Source organism: Vollenhovia emeryi, unplaced genomic scaffold (genome assembly GCF_000949405.1).
Source record: "Vollenhovia emeryi isolate VEMERY1.0 unplaced genomic scaffold, V.emery_V1.0 DF939214.1, whole genome shotgun sequence".
Taxonomy (NCBI): domain Eukaryota; kingdom Metazoa; phylum Arthropoda; class Insecta; order Hymenoptera; family Formicidae; genus Vollenhovia; species Vollenhovia emeryi.
Window position 1 is genome coordinate 133,403 of NW_011967152.1, and position 22,023 is coordinate 155,425.

The following is a 22,023-nucleotide window of genomic DNA, read 5'->3' on the forward strand; positions in this document are numbered from 1 at the left end:
TTTTTTTAAATGGCATCCTTTATTTTTTATTACATATTCTTGTAGCTGACCTCGAGAGCTTTCCAGAACGCTATAATAAAGTATTTTTTTATTAAGAACTTTTTGAGTTACTAAGGTTTGAAAGTTCCAATATTTTGACATAAATTACAAAATATCTTGTAAAATATTCATTTTTGTATCATCTTACCTTAATATTTTTTTTAACAGAATAATGAGACAAATCAACTGGTGTAAAGAAAACACAATTTTGTAACAAGTAATAAAAAAATTTTTTAAACAATTGTTTTTAACAATAAAAAACAATAAAAAACAATAAAAAACAATTGTTTTTAACAATAAAAAAGTTTTTAACAATAACTTTTTTTAACAAATAACACCCTGTACATCGATGAGTTTCAGGCTGTAGTTCGCGCGGCTTCTGATTTGTATAGTTGAGAAAAATACATAGACACAAGCATTACTATATCTGATTATAATTTATCAGGAGTTCGTAACGAGGTGAAAGGCGCCGGTATGTTGGACACGCGCGAAAATTGCTGGAAGTTTTTCATCGATCGCGTCCGTCGACAACTCAGGATAGTATTGTGTTTCTCTCCCGTCGGTTCGACGCTGCGGGTCAGATCCAGAAAATTCCCGGCAATCATAAACTGCACAATGATAAACTGGTTTCACGAGTGGCCTCAGGAGGCGTTAATGTCTGTGTCGAAGAGATTTTTGCAGGAGTTGGAGGAGCTGCCGGAAACTTATAGGTACGGAACAATATACAAATATGAAGAAAGATAATATGCATAGGTCAAATTGAAAAGAAAAACGCGTTCTTTTTTATAGAGAATCAGCTGCCAAATTTATGGCCCACGCACACACGAGCGTAAATATAGCCAGCCGTCATTATCTGAGCAGCGAGCGTCGTTACAATTACACAACTCCGAAGTCTTTCCTGGAGCAAATAAGTTTATACACCAGATTGTTAAAGACAAAAAGTTCCGAACTACGTGCTAGAGTGGCCAGATTGGAAAACGGTTTGGACAAGTTGAGATCAACGGCCGTACAAGTGGATAAGCTGAAAAAAAAGTTAGCCGTACAAGAAGTAGAATTACAGCAGAAGAACGAAGCGGCAGACGCTCTAATTGCCATAGTTGGTGTCGAGACAGAAAAAGTCCAAAAAGAGAAAGCGATAGGTGCGTCGACATCATTAATGATGTACAATAAATTACAAAAAGGTCTATACGAATATTAAAAGATAACTTTGATTGAAAAATCTTATTTAATTTAGCGGACGAGGAGGAATCCAAAGTGGCCGTAATAGCCGAGGAAGTTTCGAAGAAGCAAAAAGATTGCGAGGCGGACTTAACGAAGGCCGAGCCTGCTTTATTGGCCGCGCAAGAAGCTCTAAATACTCTGAACAAGGCGAATCTAACGGAATTAAAATCATTCGGCTCGCCTCCCGGCGCTGTAACAAACGTCACTGCTGCAGTCATGGTCCTTTTGGCACCAGCTGGCAAAGTACCTAAGGATCGCAGTTGGAAAGCGGCCAAGGTACGTATTGTCAAATCGATTGGAACAATTCGAGAGAGAGAACTTCTCTCATTGTGACTCCATCCGGAGCAACAAGCGTCACGTTCTTGGTTTTCTCCATAAAGATCGTGATGGCGAAAGTGGACACCTTCTTAGATTCCCTGATCAATTATGACAAAGAGAATATACACCCCGAGATAATTAAAGCAATACAGCCCTATCTCAAGGACTCCGAATTCGAGCCTGAGTTCATAAGATCTAAGTCAGCCGCAGCGGCGGGTTTATGCGCCTGGGTAATCAATATTATCAAGTTCTACGAGGTCTTCTGCGACGTGGAGCCGAAACGGAAGGCACTCGCACATGCGAATGCGGAGCTGGCTGCGGCCCAAGACAAGCTTAGTGGTATCAAGCGAAAAGTAGTCGTAAGTGAACGCGAATATCAAATATTCCCTACGACTCAAAGTACAGTTCCGTACACACACATATTATTTCAAATACCTTGTTATCATTAAAATGGTTCGCTTTTTTTCTCAGTCCTTGGAAGAGCAGTTAGCGAAATTAACGGCAGACTTTGAGAAAGCGACATCCGAGAAATTGAAATGCCAGCAGGAAGCCGATGCCACCAATTCAACGATCGCGTTAGCGAACAGATTAGTCGGTGGTCTGGCGTCCGAAAACGTTCGTTGGGCCGATTCAGTTGCCAAGTGAGCATTTTTTACCAGCGCTTTTATTTTATTACACCGTGTGAACGAAATCGCAGTGAAAATCGCAAATATTTGTAGCTTCATGCAGCAAGCATCAACGCTACCCGGTGATGTACTGTTGGTGACGGCTTTCATATCCTACGTGGGTTGTTTCACAAAACAATTCCGACAGGATTTGCTAAACAAGCAATGGTTGCCGTTCATGCGCACCGTGGAACCGACAATCCCAATTACCGAAGGCCTGGATCCTCTCTCGCTGCTAACGGACGACACGCAAATCGCTAAATGGAATAACGAGGGATTGCCGAACGATCGAATGTCGACGGAGAACGCCACGATACTGACCAACTCCGTTCGTTGGCCGTTAATGATAGACCCGCAGGTATCGGCATCAAGAAATTATGGAGAACCGAATTCAGTTCGATAAAAGAAAAATTCTTTTACAGCTTCAGGGTATAAAGTGGATCAAGGAAAAGTACGGAGACGAGCTGAAAGTGATCAGATTAGGTCAACGTGGTTACTTGGACGTGATCGAGTTATCATTAGCGAACGGATCTACAGTCCTTCTGGAGAACATCGGGGAGTCTGTAGATCCCGTTTTGGATCCTCTGCTCGGCCGAAATTTAATCAAGAAGGGTCGAGCCATTAAGATCGGCGATAAGGAAGTGGAATACAATTCCATGTTCAGATTGCTGCTGCACACGAAACTGGCTAATCCCCATTATAAGCCGGAAATGCAAGCGCAAACCACGCTGATTAATTTCACGGTGACGAGGGACGGCTTGGAGGATCAATTGCTCGCGGAAGTGGTTAAGGCGGAGAGACCAGATTTGGAGGAGTTGAAGGCGGAGCTTACCAGGCAACAGAACGACTTTAAGATTACTCTCAACAGTCTCGAAGATTCGCTTCTATCGAGGTACAAATTCGTCATTAAACAACCCAAGATTTTATTCATATACGCGATAAAGTAGAAAATGCATTTCATTGGAGAAAGCTTGCTTAAAAAACTTGCCTCTTCAACAAACTTCTACACAAATATTACAATAATTCATACATTATAATAACACCTTTTCTTCATATGTATTTATTCATATAGTTTTTCTAACTTATTCACCGTCAGTGATATGCCAGTTCGCCAAATAAATCAGCGCACTTGACGAGCGATAAATATATGCAATACGTATGATTATTAATTTTAATATCATTAGGTTATCGTCAGCCGGCAGCAACGTTCTCGAAGACACATCTCTCGTGGAGAACTTGGAGACGACCAAGCGCACCGCCGCGGAGATCGAGTCTAAGGTTACAGAGGCTCGCGGTACTAGCCGACAGATCGACGCGGCTCGAGAACTGTATCGGCCGGCGGCAGCGCGAGCCTCGTTGCTGTACTTCATTCTAAATGATCTGAACACGATCAATCCTATCTATCAATTTTCGCTAAAGGCCTTCAGCGTGGTCTTTCAGAAGGCGATACTGAAGGCCGATCCCGCGGCCGACGTCGCGAGCCGAGTGCAGAATCTGATCGAGTGCATCACGTATTCGGTCTTCATGTACACCAGCAGGGGACTCTTCGAGTGCGACAAGCTGATCTTCGCCTCGCAAATGGCCTTTCAAATCTTATTGGTGAGAAACGAAGTCACGGCCAGCGAGTTGGACTTCCTCCTGAGATTCCCTATAACGCCACACGTCACCTCGCCAGTCGATTTCCTCACCAACACCAGTTGGGGCGGCATAAGAAGTCTCGCTACGAGGGAGGAGTTTCGGTACGTACGATGAGAAACTGTTGTCCCGTTGTCGCCTCAGCCACTCACTTATCCCGCTTGCTTGAAGGAATTTGGACCGGGACATCGAGAGCTCCGCCAAACGCTGGAAAAAGTTCGTAGAGTGCGAATGCCCGGAGCGCGAGAAGTTTCCCCAAGAGTGGAAAAATAAGACGGCCATACAACGTCTGTGCATGCTGAGAGCTCTGAGACCGGACAGGATGACGTATGCCATCGCGGCATTTATCGAGGAGAAGCTCGGCGCGAGATACATCGAGGCGAGAACGGTGGAGTTCGCGAAATCTTTCGAAGAGACTAGCCCGGGCACTCCCATTTTCTTCATTCTGTCGCCCGGGGTAAATCCATTGAAGGTGATTACGGAATATTTCCCTTTAAAGCCCTTCTTATAGAGTAAAGGCGGGTATTATGGCCATAGTTTTGATTTGAGGTCATAATTTTCAAACCGCTGGTTTTTTATTTTGTAACTTTCTGAAATTCTAGTGTATTTAATAAGCTTTGATGACAAAATGTTTTGATCAATTAAAATCTATCCATATTCGAAGAAAAAAAAAGAATCTGAAAGTATGCGTTTTGGCCATATTAAACGTGGGGTGGATAATATGGCCAACTATAAAAAAAAGTGTACAATACAGTAATATTTTGCAAAAGTGAGGTATTTACTTTAATCGTAAAGTATTACTTTAATCGTACAGAACATAAACTTTGAAATATTTTAAACATACGAGTACACATTTAAGAAATGTGTATGTGTATGTCCACTCTCTCTACGTAACGCCGTGCTCTCACAATTTATTAATAAATTACTCTACACTCTGTTGTACTCGCTGGCCATATTAGCTATTTTAGTCACTGGCCATATTAGCCGCCGAGCATACATTTAATAATGTGCATTATAATTATCAAAATCATGGGCAAAGCACGATAAATTTATTATAAAAATATAGCCAAGGTTCAGGTTTTGAAATGTGTAATGAGAAAAGCCAAAATTATTTTGTTTTAATTTGAAAATCTTACTTAGTTGGAAGTGCCATGTCTCACTTTGACGTGTATATTTTGATGGTTATGGAGAACAATGAAGCACCAAACCACAAATAACAACAAAATAGAGAGATTTTTGTTACCACACTTCAAGAATAGCTACAATAATTGATTTTTATACATTATCGATGTTTATCAATGTTTAGAATATTTAATACGGGCGTTGTGGCCATATTACCCGCCTGGCCATAATGCCCGCCTTTACCCTACACGACGCAAAGTTTTGATTAAGCGATAAAATTCGTTCAAGTGAATAAAAGTGAGATTATTGGATTTATTTTATGAAATTGCGAGAAAGAGAGAGATAGTAAGAAAAAAAGCGTCATATTTTATTTCACTTATTCAGGATGTGGAAGATCTAGGCCGTCGCCTTGGTTTTATGTCAGATAATCAAAATTTCCACAATGTGTCCCTTGGTCAAGGGCAAGAAACGGTGGCCGAGCAGGCTATAGATGTAGCAGCCTTAAATGGGCATTGGGTGGTGTTGCAAAATATCCATTTAGTAAAAAAGTGGCTTCCACTGCTGGAGAAGAAATTGGAGATGGCCGCGGAAGGTTCTCATTCCGATTATAGAATGTTTATGAGTGCAGAACCGGCTAGTACGCCAGCCGGTCATATAATACCTCAAGTAAGAATATATATATTTTTTTATACTTCTAATTTCTCCCTTATACATTATCAAATTTAAATGTAAACCGTAAATTTTACTTAATCATTTAAATGCACTGAAAGAAAATTTGATAAACTTAGTATTTGCCTATCAATAATATCGATATTGTTTCGTAAATATTTTTAGGGTATACTGGAGTCATCGATAAAAATTACAAACGAACCGCCCACCGGCATGCAAGCTAACTTGCATAAAGCTCTAGATAATTTTACTCAAGAGACTTTAGAAATGTGCTCTAAAGAAGCCGAGTTCAAAGCGATTTTATTCTCTTTATGCTACTTTCACGCAGTCGTCGCGGAACGTCGTAAATTCGGACCCCAGGGCTGGAATAAAATATATCCCTTCAATGTAGGGGACTTGAATATCAGTGTCAGTGTACTTTATAATTATTTGGAAGCAAGTCCGAAAGTACCTTGGGAAGATTTACGGTTATTATACATTTATATTCTCAATTAAGATCTATGATAAGTGAGATAAATAAGCAAAATATACAACATGACTTACTAAAAATTATGTAAAATTAATGAGGCGACGTATGCACAAATTGTATAATTTTACTCAAAATTATTCCTCGAAATGTGACTGAAAGAATTTCATAATTAATATTCCTATAAAGGTATCTCTTCGGAGAAATTATGTATGGTGGCCATATAACAGACGACTGGGACAGAAGACTTTGCGTATCCTACCTTGAAGAATTAATGCAACCTGATCTGATTGACGGAGAATTGCAACTGGCGCCAGGTAAACTAACAGACTTGACTTATTTCACAGTAATGAAAGATAGCATTTTCAAAAGTCACGAATTACCTTGTGTTTCAGGTTTCTCTGCACCTCCTAACACAGATCTGGTCGGCTATCACACATATATTGACGAAGCTATACCACCGGAATCACCGTATTTGTATGGATTACATCCAAATGCAGAAATTGGCTTTTTAACGACGACGGCTGAGAATTTATTCCGGACGGTTTTTGAAATGCAACCGCGCGACACTGGTAGTTCGGGAGGGCAAACAGTGACCAGAGAAGAGAAGGTGTTGTATTTCTTTGCAGATATATTATGATAAACGTCCCACGCTATGTATTCATCTCGTAGGTGAAGCAAGTATTGGACGAGATAATAGAGAAGCTACCCGAGGAGTTCAACATGACGGAGATCACGGGAAAGGTGGAGGAACGGACACCTTACGTGATCGTTGCCTTTCAAGAATGCGAGAGGATGAATTTCCTGACGACCGAGATCAAGCGATCGCTGCGTGAGTTAGATCTGGGCCTGAAGGGCGAGCTCACCATAACGTCGGATATGGAGGACCTGGAGAACGCCTTGTTCTTCGATCAAGTTCCACCGGTATGGGCTAGCAGGGCTTATCCGTCTTTATTAGGTCTGACTGCTTGGTTCGTCGACCTGCTGCTGAGGATCAGGGAGCTGGAAACCTGGTCCACGGATTTCGTTGTGAGTACACGACAAAGTATACGGCGGCGACAACGACACGTTCTTCGACAGACTGAGCAAACGTAACGCGCAAGAACAATTAATTCTCTTGCAGTTACCGGCGTCGGTGTGGCTCGCCGGGTTTTTCAATCCCCAATCGTTACTCACCGCCATCATGCAATCGACAGCTAGGAGGCACGAGTTGCCGCTCGACAAAATGTGCCTTCAGTGCGACGTGACCAAGAAGAACAAGGAGGAATTCACGTGAGTAGGAAGAATAATTGGACGGAAGTTCAAGTTTCGCGGGTATAATCTACGCGGTCGCGAGGGTAGAATAGTTATCGCCCGAGTTAACTCGATTCGTCTTGTATGTCGAGCCGAGGAGTGACTTCCTTCCCGATTTGTTCGCGTTAGGTCAGCGCCGAGGGACGGGGCCTACGTTCACGGAATATTTATGGAAGGCGCGCGATGGGACGTCCAAACAGGAATCATCGTCGACTCCAGGCCCAAGGAATTATACCCGGCGATACCGGTGATTAATGTACGCGCGATCACGCAGGACAAACAGGATTTGAGGAATATGTACGAGTGCCCGGTGTACAAAACACGCACGCGTGGCCCGACATATGTATGGACGTTTAATCTCAAAACCAAGGACAAACCGGCCAAATGGACGTTGGCCGGTGTGGCTCTTCTGCTACAAACCTAGATAGAATAATCGTCGTTATTTAGTAATTAGTCGACGGTAATTGCTTAAATGTACCTGCCTTGTACCTGCTCGTAAGGAGACGATAGCACTAATTATTTCTTTGTCGGAAGTACGTAGATAAGGCGGTAGTTTACTTCTCTTTGTTGTACAAAGACCGTTAAATATTAATCAGAATGAATGAATATATAATTGTTCTATAATAATTTACTTATATCATTTATTTATATTGTATAATAAGTGCTCCTTGTTATATTTTAAAATTCTATGATAATAATAAAGATATAACACTATAGAGGCAACCAATGCATTTTACGTACAGCCGTTTAGACAGCGCCACTGCTCTTAAATCTGAGATAAATTTGCTCTTACTTGCGAGAGACGTTTCACGCGACGCAGATCTGCAATTACGATATATAAAGAAGAGAACGATTCGACGGCAAATCCCAAATGGTCGATCGAAGGTGGGGTACTTGGAGGTCGACTAATCGACCGAGAGTTAATAAAACGTAGGAGGAGAAACGATGCGAGGTCTCTGAGGAGTATCCGGCCCGTTTCATGAACCGGCGTTCAGTTTTCCGCGACAGGGAAAAAGGAGAAATTATCCGTCATTCGTCGTAACCGGGAGCCCACCCTGAAGACGTCGGAGATCAATACCGGTACCCCGGAGTAAACAAAAGCCGATGCCTATCCGGCTACAAAGTGTCGGTCAATTTAATTTAGTGTCGAGTCTCGAGATAGGGATACGAGGCAAGAAGGGAGGAAAATACATCCTCGCATGGAGAACACAAAGGTCTCACAATTCTGACATCGTCACACGCGGTATCAAAACTGTATCACATGTGCGGAATAAAGACAATTTTCGACACTCTAATGCGTGCCACGTCCTTTGAAATATAATTCTCGTAAAATAAAAATTTTATTACACGCGAAGAACACTCGAGGCCTCGAAAATGGCTGACCTTTATCATTTTTAAAACCGTCCCTCATTTTTCTTACAAAAATGAACTCTTTTAAAGTGACCGAAGGTGAAAATATACTCACGCGATTACTTTCTGCCTGCAATTTTTCAGTGAATTATGCCGGCGAGCTCATTCTGTGAAAAGATTACGATATCCTGATTCAATTTCACGCGTCTCAAAAAACTTAACAAGAAGCAAACGAAGCAACTTGACCCCCACGTTGATCTATACTGTGTACTGAGTCAATAATAAAAAAAACCAAGAATTTTTTTCTTACTACAGAGAGAGAAACATTATTATTATTGCATTCTGGTCGCCCTAATGGTTCGGATACACAGCAAACATACAGCGGCACGACTAATAGTACGATCTGCACAAAGTCAACTCATGAATCCCACCGGACAGAAGGGGGACAAAGAAAAAAATTATCGTCCCTTTGACGGTTCTCGGTGATTGGCTCTCGGACACCCTCCTCGTGATACGTGGCGGATCGATCGGCATCCGTGCACCGGCTTCAATCACGGTTTTCATTAAGCCGCGCTGGACGGCGGAGGGTAAGAGCGGCTCGAATAGCTGATGTTTCGCGTGTCAGGAACGAGAGGAAGCCTCTGGTTTCAGGACGCGCGCTTCTGGCACGAACTTTCCAAAGAAACTTCAGCGCCTAATTGGGCATTAGCCACTCGTTAGGCGATATCTCAAAAACTGTGTCGGCTTTGTTGCTGAACAAAAAGCAGGAGAAAGAAGAGCGAGAGAGAGAGAGGGGGAGAGAGACTCAATTAAGAAAAATTTTTGTTAATATCTTGCAAAATACGGATAGAGTACGTATGTATTTTCAGTTATACAGGGAATAATTCATTATATTAATTTATACGTTATTAACTTTTAACGTTGTCATAATCACTATAGTTGCAATAATGTTGTCAGTGATATATTTATATCGTACGCAACAAATTGTATAATTTTTATTTCACAATTAATTTATTTACAAGTGAATTCGTGGATATTGTTAATAATATAATTTACGATGCAATACAAATGAAGAAATCGGATCAATATTTTCTAAGAACACGTTTAACACTCGTCTTCCACGTATTGAAATCACTAGTATATTTTCTGGAAAACGAAACTTATATAAGCTTGAGCTCTTTGTAAGAATTCAATAATGAAAGTCCTTGAAATAAGAGACTTCGAGAGGAACCGAAGTTCGCATTGGCGGAGAATCCGCGCCAACAGATAACCTCTTCATTTTTAAGACTCCGATCTTCGATTCTGTCTGTAACGATCAGGTTCATTCAATGTTGCCATTAATGAAATTGTTTGATGTAAAGATTATGCGTAATGCATTGATTCTCAATCGTCATAAATAAGGTTATTAATAGTTAGTCGTTAATACAAGTCTGTTGTCAATGCGATTTCATGTCTCTTCAATTTTTACGACTACAACGGAGCGTATCGATTTCAATTGAAGACCAATAAACTCGAATATAATCCATTTTAAATATAAAGTATTGTTTAAAGATTTCTTGTGTACAGAATTTCAAGATAAACTAATTTTATTCTTACTTCATTCTTTAAATTATCTCGATCAAATTCCCAGCGAGAAATGACATGTCGATTCGACATCGTTTCGACGAATCGTTTCTCACTGGGTTTCGGATTTGCTGGGATCTTTGCGAAGGAGTGCAACTCAGGCATATCTGAGAAACCTTGGATTATCTCACTTTAAATTATTAGGTTCGAAAACAAAAGGTTTCAGATTAATGAATTTCTTTTTATTGATGTAACGAGAGATATACAAGTAACCTGCTATATCGTGTTATACAGATGCGATTACTGAAAAGTATGCCCACTTTGTTTACTGGATACAAGGAATTCGCGCTACAGCATTGTCTGGGGAAAGGTCCACGGTCATCGTTAGCGCGAGGGAGAGCTAATGGTTCCTTTGTTTCGTTCCTGAGAGCGGGCGACTTTCATTTTTCATCGGCATCGGTGCGGCTGAGACCGTCGCTTCTTTAGCGAGTTAATCATTTTTAAAGGACCGACCGCAGGTGACGGTGCGTCATACTCCTCGTGACCGTGATATTAAAGGACGTCAGGCATTCCTGCCTAGAATTAAATTTCTCGGGCGGGGAAAAGCCCGAGTTTAGACAGTCACCCCGGGCTGCAGAGGGGTAATGAAACGCCACGAGAGCTGCCGCGCAATTTGTTTTGCATACGGACGACATTTTTCACTTCGTGGAAGAGTAGCCTGACGTTTACCTCTCAAGTGTCTCTCGGGTGCCTCTGTTGCACTCCTTAATCATAATAGAGATTCCAGCAAAACTGAACTACGACGGTGCATTCGCAGCGAGTACTCCTGGCAGACGGCAAACAAAATTGCATTTTATTGCGACGCAAAGTCTAAAAATATTTTCATGTATATCTCTTTTTACGCGGTATCTACAGTTCGTCACGTTCGCTGGAGTGGACGTCACAAGAGTAAGCCGCGATAAAAATTCCTCAGACACTTGGATGCTCGACGCGTTGTGAGAGCAGCACGTGCCGGATATAATTTTTCGTATCAGTCTCTGCACATCTCCTCGCTAATCGGACATACGCGAAAAATATTCTTGTTCAGGAACGCGCGATATCGCACGTTTCTCTCGTTTCAATCTTGCCTTTTCTGAATTTCACGACAGCAGGACTGTGAGAGAATGCAGAAAGGAAAAGTGCAGCTGCAGACTGAGCTTGAAATTCGCGCGATCTTGTTCCCACGTGCTTTGCCAAAATTTTTAATTGAAGATAAAAAGATATGGTAGGGTACGGAGGTATTAATTAAGCATTTACGAAGGGCGGGTTTCAACGGTAGGCGGGTGGATCGTGGAAACGGTCGACGCAGCTAACTAGAGAGACCTTTGAGCACCGACTTCGGCTCGGGAGATCTGTAAACCAATTAGTAACGCCTCGTCGATACGGAGGGCTAAGTCGTCCTAACCGGATCGTTCGGTTAAACTGCTTACTTGATCACATGACGTTAGTTAGCGTCACTGTAGTCGCCCGTCGACCACAGGTGATACCCCTAAATTCCGATCACGTAAAGATCCGCCAATTTTTGGTGCTTCGGAACACTCCGGCTGTCACTAATGCCGGGAAACGTAATTTTACGGAGCGAAACGATCCTGCCACGTTGATTCTATCACGGAAAAAAAAAGATTTGCTATGACAATCAAAAACCCTGCTAGTCTAGCAAATTTACCGCCGTAATATACGGACAGCCAGTTTGCTATGTTGCAGTAATCAAATCGCAAAGCTGCATAGGATTAGTAATTATATCTAATAAAATTTGAAGTTACAGCACGGTAGATTTGTTAGTAGAGCAAAGATGATTCTTTACTACAGTACTAACACCAATGGAAAAAATAGCTTGGTACATGTAACTAATTTTTTTGCTGTTACATAAAAGAAAATTAGGTGCATTAATAAATCCTATTATAGCAAAATTATTAGTTACGCCAACAATTAAAATTAGGTAAAGTAATGCTCATTAAAACATTTACTCTACAATTATTATTGTGGCGATCGCGATATGCGATACTTGCCCTGGCTTCCACGCCTCCCTTTATACCCTACGAAACTGAATTTTGATTCCGAGTTATGGCCGACACCATGCGCGGCCTAGCGGCGGTCGGCGAACTACTCAGAGGCTGGCGCTAGCTACGTCTCGCACTTAGCGAAAATGATTTGTTGCAGTAACTAAGATTATTTCAGCAAAAATCGATTTGTTTTATGAATAAAGTAACGATTGCTCTTACACACGACTTCTTTGCTGCATTAGCAAATTTACTTCTTTAAAACGTTTAATTTTGTTCAGCAAACTATAGATTTGCTGAATCAACTAAATCAGTTTTTTCCGTGATTGGATAAAGATCGTGCGAAATGTGCGGAGAAAATTTGCACTGTGAAAATCATATCTTCACGATAATAGTGGCACAGAATAGAGAAAACAGAGTAAAAGAGCTTTATACCCTCATACACCCTTGCCTTGCAAATATCCTTTTATTAAGTCGCGCAGAATGCATCATAGTATGTGGCATAATAGTATGTGAATATAGGGGAGGACTTATAAACTCCGGAAATTGTAAACTCCTGTATATATTGCGAAGGTATCCCGACGAGGGTCACTCGATATACGCCGTGCTCCGAGCCGTACGTGCGTTCATGCATCCCTCGGGAGATTACAACAAAAACGTGGGGGAAGATAGCACACAGTGGGGCCGCTACCTAAATTCGAACTGCGTGTATATCCGCGCGAGATATTTTTTTTCTTCGCCCTACGCACGAATGCCCACGGGGCGCTATCATTGCCCTATTAAATTCAAAAATTACTTTTTTTTTCAAACGACACGTATGTTTACGCAGCGCACGACGACTGCGGTTGGCTCTTGTACACGCTATCCTCGCAGCTACACGCGTCTAGCGTGTAAATTGCGACTTAAATTTCGGTCTATAGAATTGCTAAAAATCAACAACAACGGATTTATTCGTCCATCTCTCTCTCTCTCTCTCTCTCTCGCAATGAAAATGCGGTAGAAATAATACGGAGCGGCTGCGGGGGTAGTTGGGCTGCGAATCTACAGGGTGGATACTTTTTCCCCTTACGTTTGAAATACACTCGGGACGCAGCAAGTTATTCGATAGGTTCGAGCCTTGCCAAACAGTGGTTGTGGTCCGATTGTATACTTTGACCGCTCTCATTGTTCTCCTTCCCTCGTAACATTCGGGGATGCTTTGATATTGTTCTAATTAAAGGCGACAGCTTAATTATGCCGGTTTGTCGATCCACTACGGCGTGGCGCGTTTATTTGCGTATTATTCGCTGCTTCCCACGTAGTTTTCGGACGGCGGGAAAAAAAATCGCTTATTAGTATCTGATTTTTTTTTATACCCCCGCGCTATTGTCCGCATATCAAAGCAAGTTTTCGGAGGTGCGTTCTCCCGTCCTTTTATACCGTCGACGTTTTAATTCCGCGCTCATGTACAGTCGTTATTTTCGTTTCGTGTTGCTGCGAACGTTCCCCACCTTCGGCGGCGTCCATAGAAGTGGAAATTCGAATCTTTGATGTGTTTGTCGATACTCCCCCTCCCCCCCCCTCTCTCTCTCTCTCTCTCTCTCTCTCTCTTTCTCTCTCTCTCTCTCTCTCTCTCTCTTTTTCTCTCCCAACTCCATTAATGCTAACGTTGGAAATTTTGAATCCGCTGCTTCCTAAGCATGCAAATACCACTCCAGCTTTTAAGAGACAATTTGGCATGCGTCCCGAGGTCGTTTCTGCTATCTGCCTCCCCATGTACTTGAACCACGACTAATGACGCGAATGCCTACCCCTGCTCTCGCGGAGATTTAAAAGTATTTGAAAAGAATCCGCTGTTTTCAGGAGGTTATATTGGAATGTCTTTCATATCTCTTTTACCAAGCTATCTTTTACTACGGCTCTTCAGCCTCGGTGATATTTCACGTATTATTTGCGCAAATTTATGTCAAATTTATGCCGACGCACGCCAAAGACGACAGTTATAGAACAACTGACTCTAAATCGGGCGAACCAATTTGCAATTTAAAACTCTACCTACACGTATCGTATTTTGAATGCAGCGGCAAAATTACGCCGCGCTGCTAAAGTGAAAACGTATCGCGACAACGACAGACGATGAATCATGACGCCGGTGAGGCGTTAAATACTTCTGACACGCCTTCTGCAAGTGTAACCTGCCGTGCGATAATCAACACGATAATTGCGCCTTCATCGTCGCGAATACTCGCGAGTCTCGGGCTCTCTCGTCGCGCCCCGGGAATCGCGCGGAGAAAATATCGCCGGCTAATATTTGCGCGTCGGCCGGGTCTGGGCCTGGATCCACAGCCCGAGGGGTCCTTGGAGGCAGAGCGTTTATCGTTAATGCGATTAAGTCGATGCGTGATTCATTCCGCGCCGGGCTCTATATAATAACGCCGTGAGGAAAGGCACGTGTTATCGGCTCCGCGAGAAGCTAACCGGCCGGTCGATCCATCTTCTGAACGACGCTTGAATTTCTTTCACGACCGTCTCTCCGGAGGATCGCCAGCGCGAGATACGCGTCCAGATCCAGATAATTAACGCCCTCCCGGCGGGTCATTTCAGCGTGCGGCATGTAACTTTCGAACGCATTGAACTTCGTTTAATTTACGCTCGAACACATCGATGGCTGTGCATTACCTAACGAGTAGTTCGTATCCTTTCCCCGTGGAGATAAATCTTTTTTTTTTGGTAATATGATTTATGTTAGATAATCAACTTTTCCAGCGGGCCATTTCATCGTGCAGAATGCACTCTACTGCGTAGAAACTTCATTAAACTAATCTATTTTCAATCGCACGGACGTCAATGTGTCTTTCAACGAGAAATTCGAATCCTTTCCTCGTGGAAATAAATCTCTTTTGTATTATGATTTATGTTGGACAATCAACTTCTTCGGCGGGCCATTTCACCGCGTAGAGAGCATACATTCCACTTCACAAGGTCCTCATTAAACTAATCTGGATCGTACTAACATCAATGCATTCTCCAGCGAGAAGTTCGGTAGCCATTCTTCGTGAAAATAAATCCTGTTTGTACGTTGATTTTGGGTAATCATCAATTTCTCCAACGGACTATTTTACCGCGCGGCGTGTATTTCGTAGATAACTAGATTAATCTGTTTTAGAGACCCTGTAATCAGCAGTGTTTGCTGTTATCTAAATAAAATTATATAGATGATTATCTAGATAAAATTTTAGCGTTATCTTATCTTTATATAGATAATAAAAATAAGTATTATCTATATCTGCATCTTAGATGAAAGAAAGTGTTATTTTTACTAAATTATCTAAGATAAGGTACAGATAATTTGGTTTAGGGCCACATAAAAATACTTAACAGTTACACTATTTAAATATGGATGTCGTTGTAGACCATGCATTTATGTGTGTGTCATATAATTTAAATTTAAATTTAATTTATAATTTAAATTTTTCTATAATTTTTTTTTATAACTTTTTCTACTGCGTTTACATGAAGTTTTAAAAATATTATCTGAAAATTATCTAGATGAATCATCATATAATTTTATCTTTTATCTAGATATATTCAAAACGAAATCATCTTTATCTTATCTAAGATAAATTTATATATTTTTATCTTATCTTTATCTAGCTAATTTTAAAATCATCTATGCACAACACTGGTAATCAGTCATTACGTTTACGATCGTTGCGATCGTAGAAGAGTGAGATAGCTTATGTTTCTCTCTCACTCGCAGGAATTTGACGAACCAGTCTCAGATTACAGGGTCTCTAATCTGTTCGTGATTGTACTGGCATCTATGCATCTTCCAATCTAGAAATGAAATTTATGATAAGCATCGTTTTGCTTCTCCCTGCGTACACGTCAGTAATTCAGTTAATTTGTATTACGCGTTATTTATTATTTGTATGTATTAATAATTAATTTTATTAATCACGATAACCAAACATTTAGACAACATTATTAAATCCTCGTACACTCGTACAAAGAGATCCGGACGACCGTGTTTGCGTTTGTGCAGAAGGGTACAGGCTACAACAGGCTGCGCAAGGCAGGGGAGAGCTGTTTTCGGCAGCGCGCTTTTTAATCTGTTTCGCGATCCGGACTGTCCGGAATACGCGGATTTATGCGCCCAACTATGCGTACGTGCATACGAGCGAGCGACGGTCGCTTTTAAATTCCGTCGATCGTCCATTGAAAACCGGATCGGGCGCCGTTAACCCTACCGGTCCGCACGCTATTCTCGGGTGTTATCGCGTCCCACCGGGAGACAAGGACGCGGGATCCCGGGATTATTCGACAGTCTGAACCGACATCGAGACAATAATGTCAGGATTACGTCAAGCTCGACGAGGATTTCCGCCTCGCTTGCCTTAGACGCGCGTCAACCCTGCCGCCACAGCGCGCCGGCTTCAAGCGTCCCTGTAGGTCCGGACTCTCGATAGCTTCTGCCATATCGATAATAATGCCCCGTATTGCAATCTTCTCCCATTTTTCAACCATCCCACGATATTTGCCCTCTTTATCACCTACTCGAGCGCCGTTATATACGCAACTCCGCGTTTACTGATTGTGAGTTATACGCAGTCCGCCGTTTGATATTCACGTTGCCGGGCTAGAACAACGTGACGCTCGGAATGTGCTCACCCTTTTCCCAAGATAAAGTCCCGAAGATGTACGAGGCCAGGATGAATTATTCGCCGCGCGTATGGTACTATGCGTCGCGTGTCGCACGGCGATAATGTAGGCGCGGTGTAAATGTCATGTGCCGCCTTCTGCAAATCGCGATCGTGTCTCGAACAGTGAAATTTATTCAATGACACGATCGAAACAAGGAAAAAGAATTGACGTCGTCTAATTGTAAGTCCGAAATTAATGTCAACCGGCTGTACGAAGTGACAAGCCGATTAAATTGCTAAGGATTAGTTGTGTATACAACGTGCAAAAAATTTTTTAAGACAGTGTTGCACAATCGGCAATTTCTTGCATCTTCTCACGGCACGCATAAGCATTTTGGTACCCAAGTATGCGGCTTCGCGCAGTGCAAGAATAAATACGATTATTTGTCGTTCGTTATTGCCTGATTCCGCGACGTTTATTTCTAATTTATTCCCGCGGCTAAATCAGAACAGGTTCTTTGCACATTTTGTTAAAAAAAATGCATCACATTTGCAAGTCTCTCTGGTTAAAAAAGAAACTCCTACTTCTTTCTGCGGACCTTTCATATTACATCGTAATAATCAACTGTCTATTTAGGACAGAGCTTGAGGAATCCAATTACTTCTCCAATCTATTTGCTGGTACGCCGAGTGGACGCTTATTTCAGAAAGACGTCAACAATAGAGTAGAGAATCTCGGAGAAAAAGCGATAACGAGCCACTTGCGACAATAGAAATTTTTTCCTCCTTTCGGCCGAATGTTACGTGTGAATATCGAAATTCTTAGCATTGCGTAAACGGTAGGTAAATAGTCATCTGAGAGCCTAATGCTGCTAATTACGACGAAACACGATGTCTAAAAGATCTCGTGAGTCACATCGCTGAGTCCTTCGGTTGCCAAAATAACAACCGGATGCATAATCATGAATAATAATGCGTGCAGTTTTACGTAACTTGTCGAAATTTATATAATCGTCGTTAACTATTAGTTACACGCCGTAAAGAAGCACGACGTAAATGTGTAAACATGACATAAGTCACTCTCTGTGGTATAATGTTATCACCGGAGAGATTTTCCCGCCTCGAGAAACGAAAGTTGTTAGAATACGCTTTCGATAATTGTGCAGATGATCCTCAGTAGCCTGTACAAACAAGCATACCAGTTTGCACAGCTATTGTCCGTTAATTGAATATTCATACAGCGAACAGTATTTACATTTTGTCAGATTACCACGCCGAACCCCCGGGGACGATGTATTTACGTCACGAAATTTCAAGAAGATCGCAGTGAAGACGAACGATTCTGAAGAACGGAGGAAATATTGAACGTTTTGTTTCCCACGTGTTGCGTTCAGTCCAACATTTTTCTTCTCGACGCTGGCGACGTTTATAAAGGGAACGTCACGTCGCGAAATGGAAAATCTCATTAAAATACTAATTCTATTACTCTCGTGGCGTATTATTATTAGTTTTACAGCGAGAATCAGTGGTATAATCAGGCGCGGAAATAAATTCACGATAATGGTATACGCGTCAGTACGTAACGTGTACTCTGAGCACCATTTCGAATTCAACCCTCGTTTCCTTGCAACGAGACCTCCGGCAGGGCAGCGGGAGTTTCGCATCGACGTCGCTTTGTGGAGGGTTGATCTGGCGGCCATGTTTGGTTAGAGAAAATTTCACAATCCCACCCTCGTGGTCGGCCTTCACGATAGCAGCTTGCACGACACGTAAACTAACAAAGGGCTATAAGCTCGTAATATTGCACGAGGGTACACGTCTCTAAAACTTGATAAATTACAATTTCGAAAATTCAACTACAAATGTTATATTAATAAACCCCGAGCGAGGGGAAAAATAAAGTTGTGTAAAATATTTTCACGATTCTTCCCGTTTATTGAATTTCTTGCAGTTTCGCGCGAAGCTGCAAGAAAGAGGAAAATGAACGGGCAGATTTTTGCATTCTACGAGCAGCTTTCATGCGCCGCTCGTGAATTTCGAAGAGATTTCATATGGACGGGTAAATGGTCGATCGAGAGGGGTGCCATGGCGACCATGTCGGTTCCCAATTAAACAAATGCCGGCAGGAACTCGAGCAACCCCTCAGGCACCGGCGTCCATCTCTCCTTGCTCTCTTGGTGTACGTCAACGAAATCTGCCCCTCTCTTTCGCTCGCTCTCCTGGCACGAGAGGGTTTCGATCGTCGCACGTGTCGTGCGGCATGCGAAACTCGAGCTGGATTCACCACGTGTGCGTTTCATTCCAACTACACTTACTCACAAAAGTTACACTGGACTACGCTTGTCCAATGCCAAACGGCAAAAATGTATGCGCGCACAAAAATATTACAGAAATTTTATGTTATCTTTAATTTTTAAATATCTATAATTCAAGAAATTATCCAATAATTAAAATCAAAGGTACGCAGTGTTTGCTATTATCTAAATAAAATTATATAGATGGTTATCTAGATAAAATTTTAGCGTTATCTTATCTTTATATAGATAATAAAAATAAGTATTATCTATATCTGCATCTTAGATGAAAGAAAGTGTTATTTTTACTAAATTATCTAAGATAACGTACAGATAATTTGGTTTAGGGCCACATAAGGTTAGCCACATAAAAATACTTAACAGTTACACTATTTAAATATGGATGGCGTTGTAGACCATGCATTTATGTGTGTGTCATACATATAACTTAAGAGGATCCCCCAAGGTCGAGGCCTTTGATGGTGTGCGCCATCTAAACACGAAACGCAGCATATACATGAGCACACGGACACACTACTACGATACATCACACCCATACATAAACACGAAAGTTTAATTCTAGCTATACTCTTATTTTAAACATCTAATCCCAATTTAGAGGGTTTCACAGTAATTCTACATGTCATCGAATCCGGGGAAACTCAGTTTCATGTGAGTACAAGTTGTAGAACTTTTATACGAAGCACAAGTATGACGGAGTTGACAGTTCGTCTACACGGTTATATGTGATCGATATATGAATTTTGTAATTTTTACTCATTTTTTGTATCAAATTGGAGTTTCCCCGGATCATCAATGCATATACTGTAATTGTACGCAAGCATTTTTGATTCCATGAATTTAATACGACGATAGGTTAGAACTACGAATGTCGGTAAAACAGACATGCTACGGGATCCTCTTAACCTGAATATATTCTATATCCCCCTTTATAATTTAAATTTTTCTATAATTTTTTTATAACTTTTTCTACTGTGTTTACATGAAGTCTTAAAAATATTATCTGCAAATTATCTAGATGAATTATCATATGATTTTATCTTTTATCTAGATATATTAAAAACGAAATCATCTTTATCTTATCTAAGATAAATTTATATATTCTTATCTTATCTTTATCTAGCTAATTTTAAAATCATCTATGCACAACACTTTAGGTACGTAAAGAGCAAATTGCAATAATTATTACATTACTGTATTAGAGCAATGTACGAAATAATATGATACAATAAAAAATATAATACAAACATTTGAGAATGCATACGCGGAAAAATCGAAATATTTTAGATTTTCCAAGAATCAAATTCCGAAAAAAAAATACAAGAAACTGCCGAGAGAATTGTCGGACGTTTTATAAACGTTCCTTTTCCTTTTATTACCGGCACCGAGTGCACGCAAATTTTTCAAACCAAGTGTACCTCCGCGTTTCTCGCATCGTGCATCGTGCGCCGATCGCCCGCGGCGTTAATGCGATCGACAGAGCACATGAATCGCGCTCGCGTAAGCGACGGTTTCGTAATCGCACACTGTCCAGCGCATTTTAATACGCGAGCCACGTCGCTAAATATCACGGCGAGTCTATGCGGAGAATCGCGCCGAAAATTTCGTAGCTACCCCACAATATTCGACGGGAGTTCGCCTAGGCGCGGGAAAGGCACGGGACATTCCGAACGTTGTCCTCTCTCGACTTCTGGATTACATTACGAGACCAAATATTGGAGCACCTCTTCAGAACATCGGCCAAACTGTTTGACTTACGCGATTGTGCGTTCGAACGACGAGCCCAGTTACTTCGTTCGGCGTAGCGGGCCGTCAGTAACCGGACGACTGTGGAGAAGCTTTGCTAATCCGAAAAGCGGCTTAAAGCAAACGCGAAGCCGATCCCGTCGAAAGGCGGGGTTTCCGACTTCCGTCGTGTGTACTTCGAGTCGAGCATTATTATCTTGTTAGCGAACAATATTCCGGAAGAATGGCTTCATTCGAATCTGCGCTCGGTGCACCGAGGAAGATGCGCGGAAAATGTATTCACTTGCCTGTTATACCTAGACGATCATGGTGCAAGGTCGTTACTTTATAAAATCATTGTCAGCGCAATGCGACGTAATAGATGTGGAAAATAAATAATCGTTCGTATAATATGCTGAAAAATTTTTATAGGATGCAGAAAGATATTACATCATATAATACAAGAAAATATAAAAAAAACCGATAGTTCTTGTGTTTTAATTTTCCTCCTGCATGATCACTTTTATAAAAGCGAATAGATAACAGTAACACGATGTAAATATTTTTAATATATATAAATTTATGTATATTTATGCTCCCTCCTACTATGCAAGGCGCGTAAGCTGTAGCAAATAAAAAATATAGAAATAATTTAATATCTGAAACATGAAGATTAATCTCTTATGCTATATAAGTAATTTTTGTAGTTATAATCTAGATTTTTTAAGCCGCTGATAACAATATATGTTTTCGTCATTAATTTGCGTATTCTTGTTGGCAGAGTGAGAAGCGTTTTCGCGATTCCGAAAGTTCTATTAGCATTTTATTAGCATTTATATGATGTTGACTAAATGTATTATACCATGTCTTAGGAAGTCCAATCATTTCTACTGTAGCGATGGTTGCTTTATCTGCCTGTTCCATTTTATCTAAAATCTAATTTGAAATGCAACAAATAATATCTCCTCGAGAAATGTGACG

At 41.3% G+C, this 22,023-nt stretch overlaps 1 protein-coding gene across 1 annotated transcript in view; it reads left to right on the top strand.

Moving 5' to 3' along the window:
• LOC105561020 (dynein beta chain, ciliary) overlaps positions 1-8,026 on the top strand; it is a 37,086-nt gene extending 29,060 nt beyond the window's left edge. The window contains exons 20-35 of the mRNA XM_012010639.1: positions 485-749; positions 829-1,178; positions 1,274-1,536; positions 1,641-1,937; positions 2,050-2,219; positions 2,298-2,601; positions 2,666-3,135; positions 3,428-3,982; positions 4,050-4,350; positions 5,385-5,666; positions 5,835-6,136; positions 6,325-6,452; positions 6,531-6,745; positions 6,808-7,164; positions 7,259-7,407; positions 7,558-8,026. Coding sequence (XP_011866029.1) covers positions 485-749; positions 829-1,178; positions 1,274-1,536; positions 1,641-1,937; positions 2,050-2,219; positions 2,298-2,601; positions 2,666-3,135; positions 3,428-3,982; positions 4,050-4,350; positions 5,385-5,666; positions 5,835-6,136; positions 6,325-6,452; positions 6,531-6,745; positions 6,808-7,164; positions 7,259-7,407; positions 7,558-7,852 — 4,703 coding nt within the window. The 3' untranslated portion in view covers positions 7,853-8,026. The remainder of the gene's footprint in view (positions 1-484; positions 750-828; positions 1,179-1,273; positions 1,537-1,640; positions 1,938-2,049; positions 2,220-2,297; positions 2,602-2,665; positions 3,136-3,427; positions 3,983-4,049; positions 4,351-5,384; positions 5,667-5,834; positions 6,137-6,324; positions 6,453-6,530; positions 6,746-6,807; positions 7,165-7,258; positions 7,408-7,557) is intronic.
• The last annotated feature ends 13,997 nt before the right edge of the window (positions 8,027-22,023 follow it).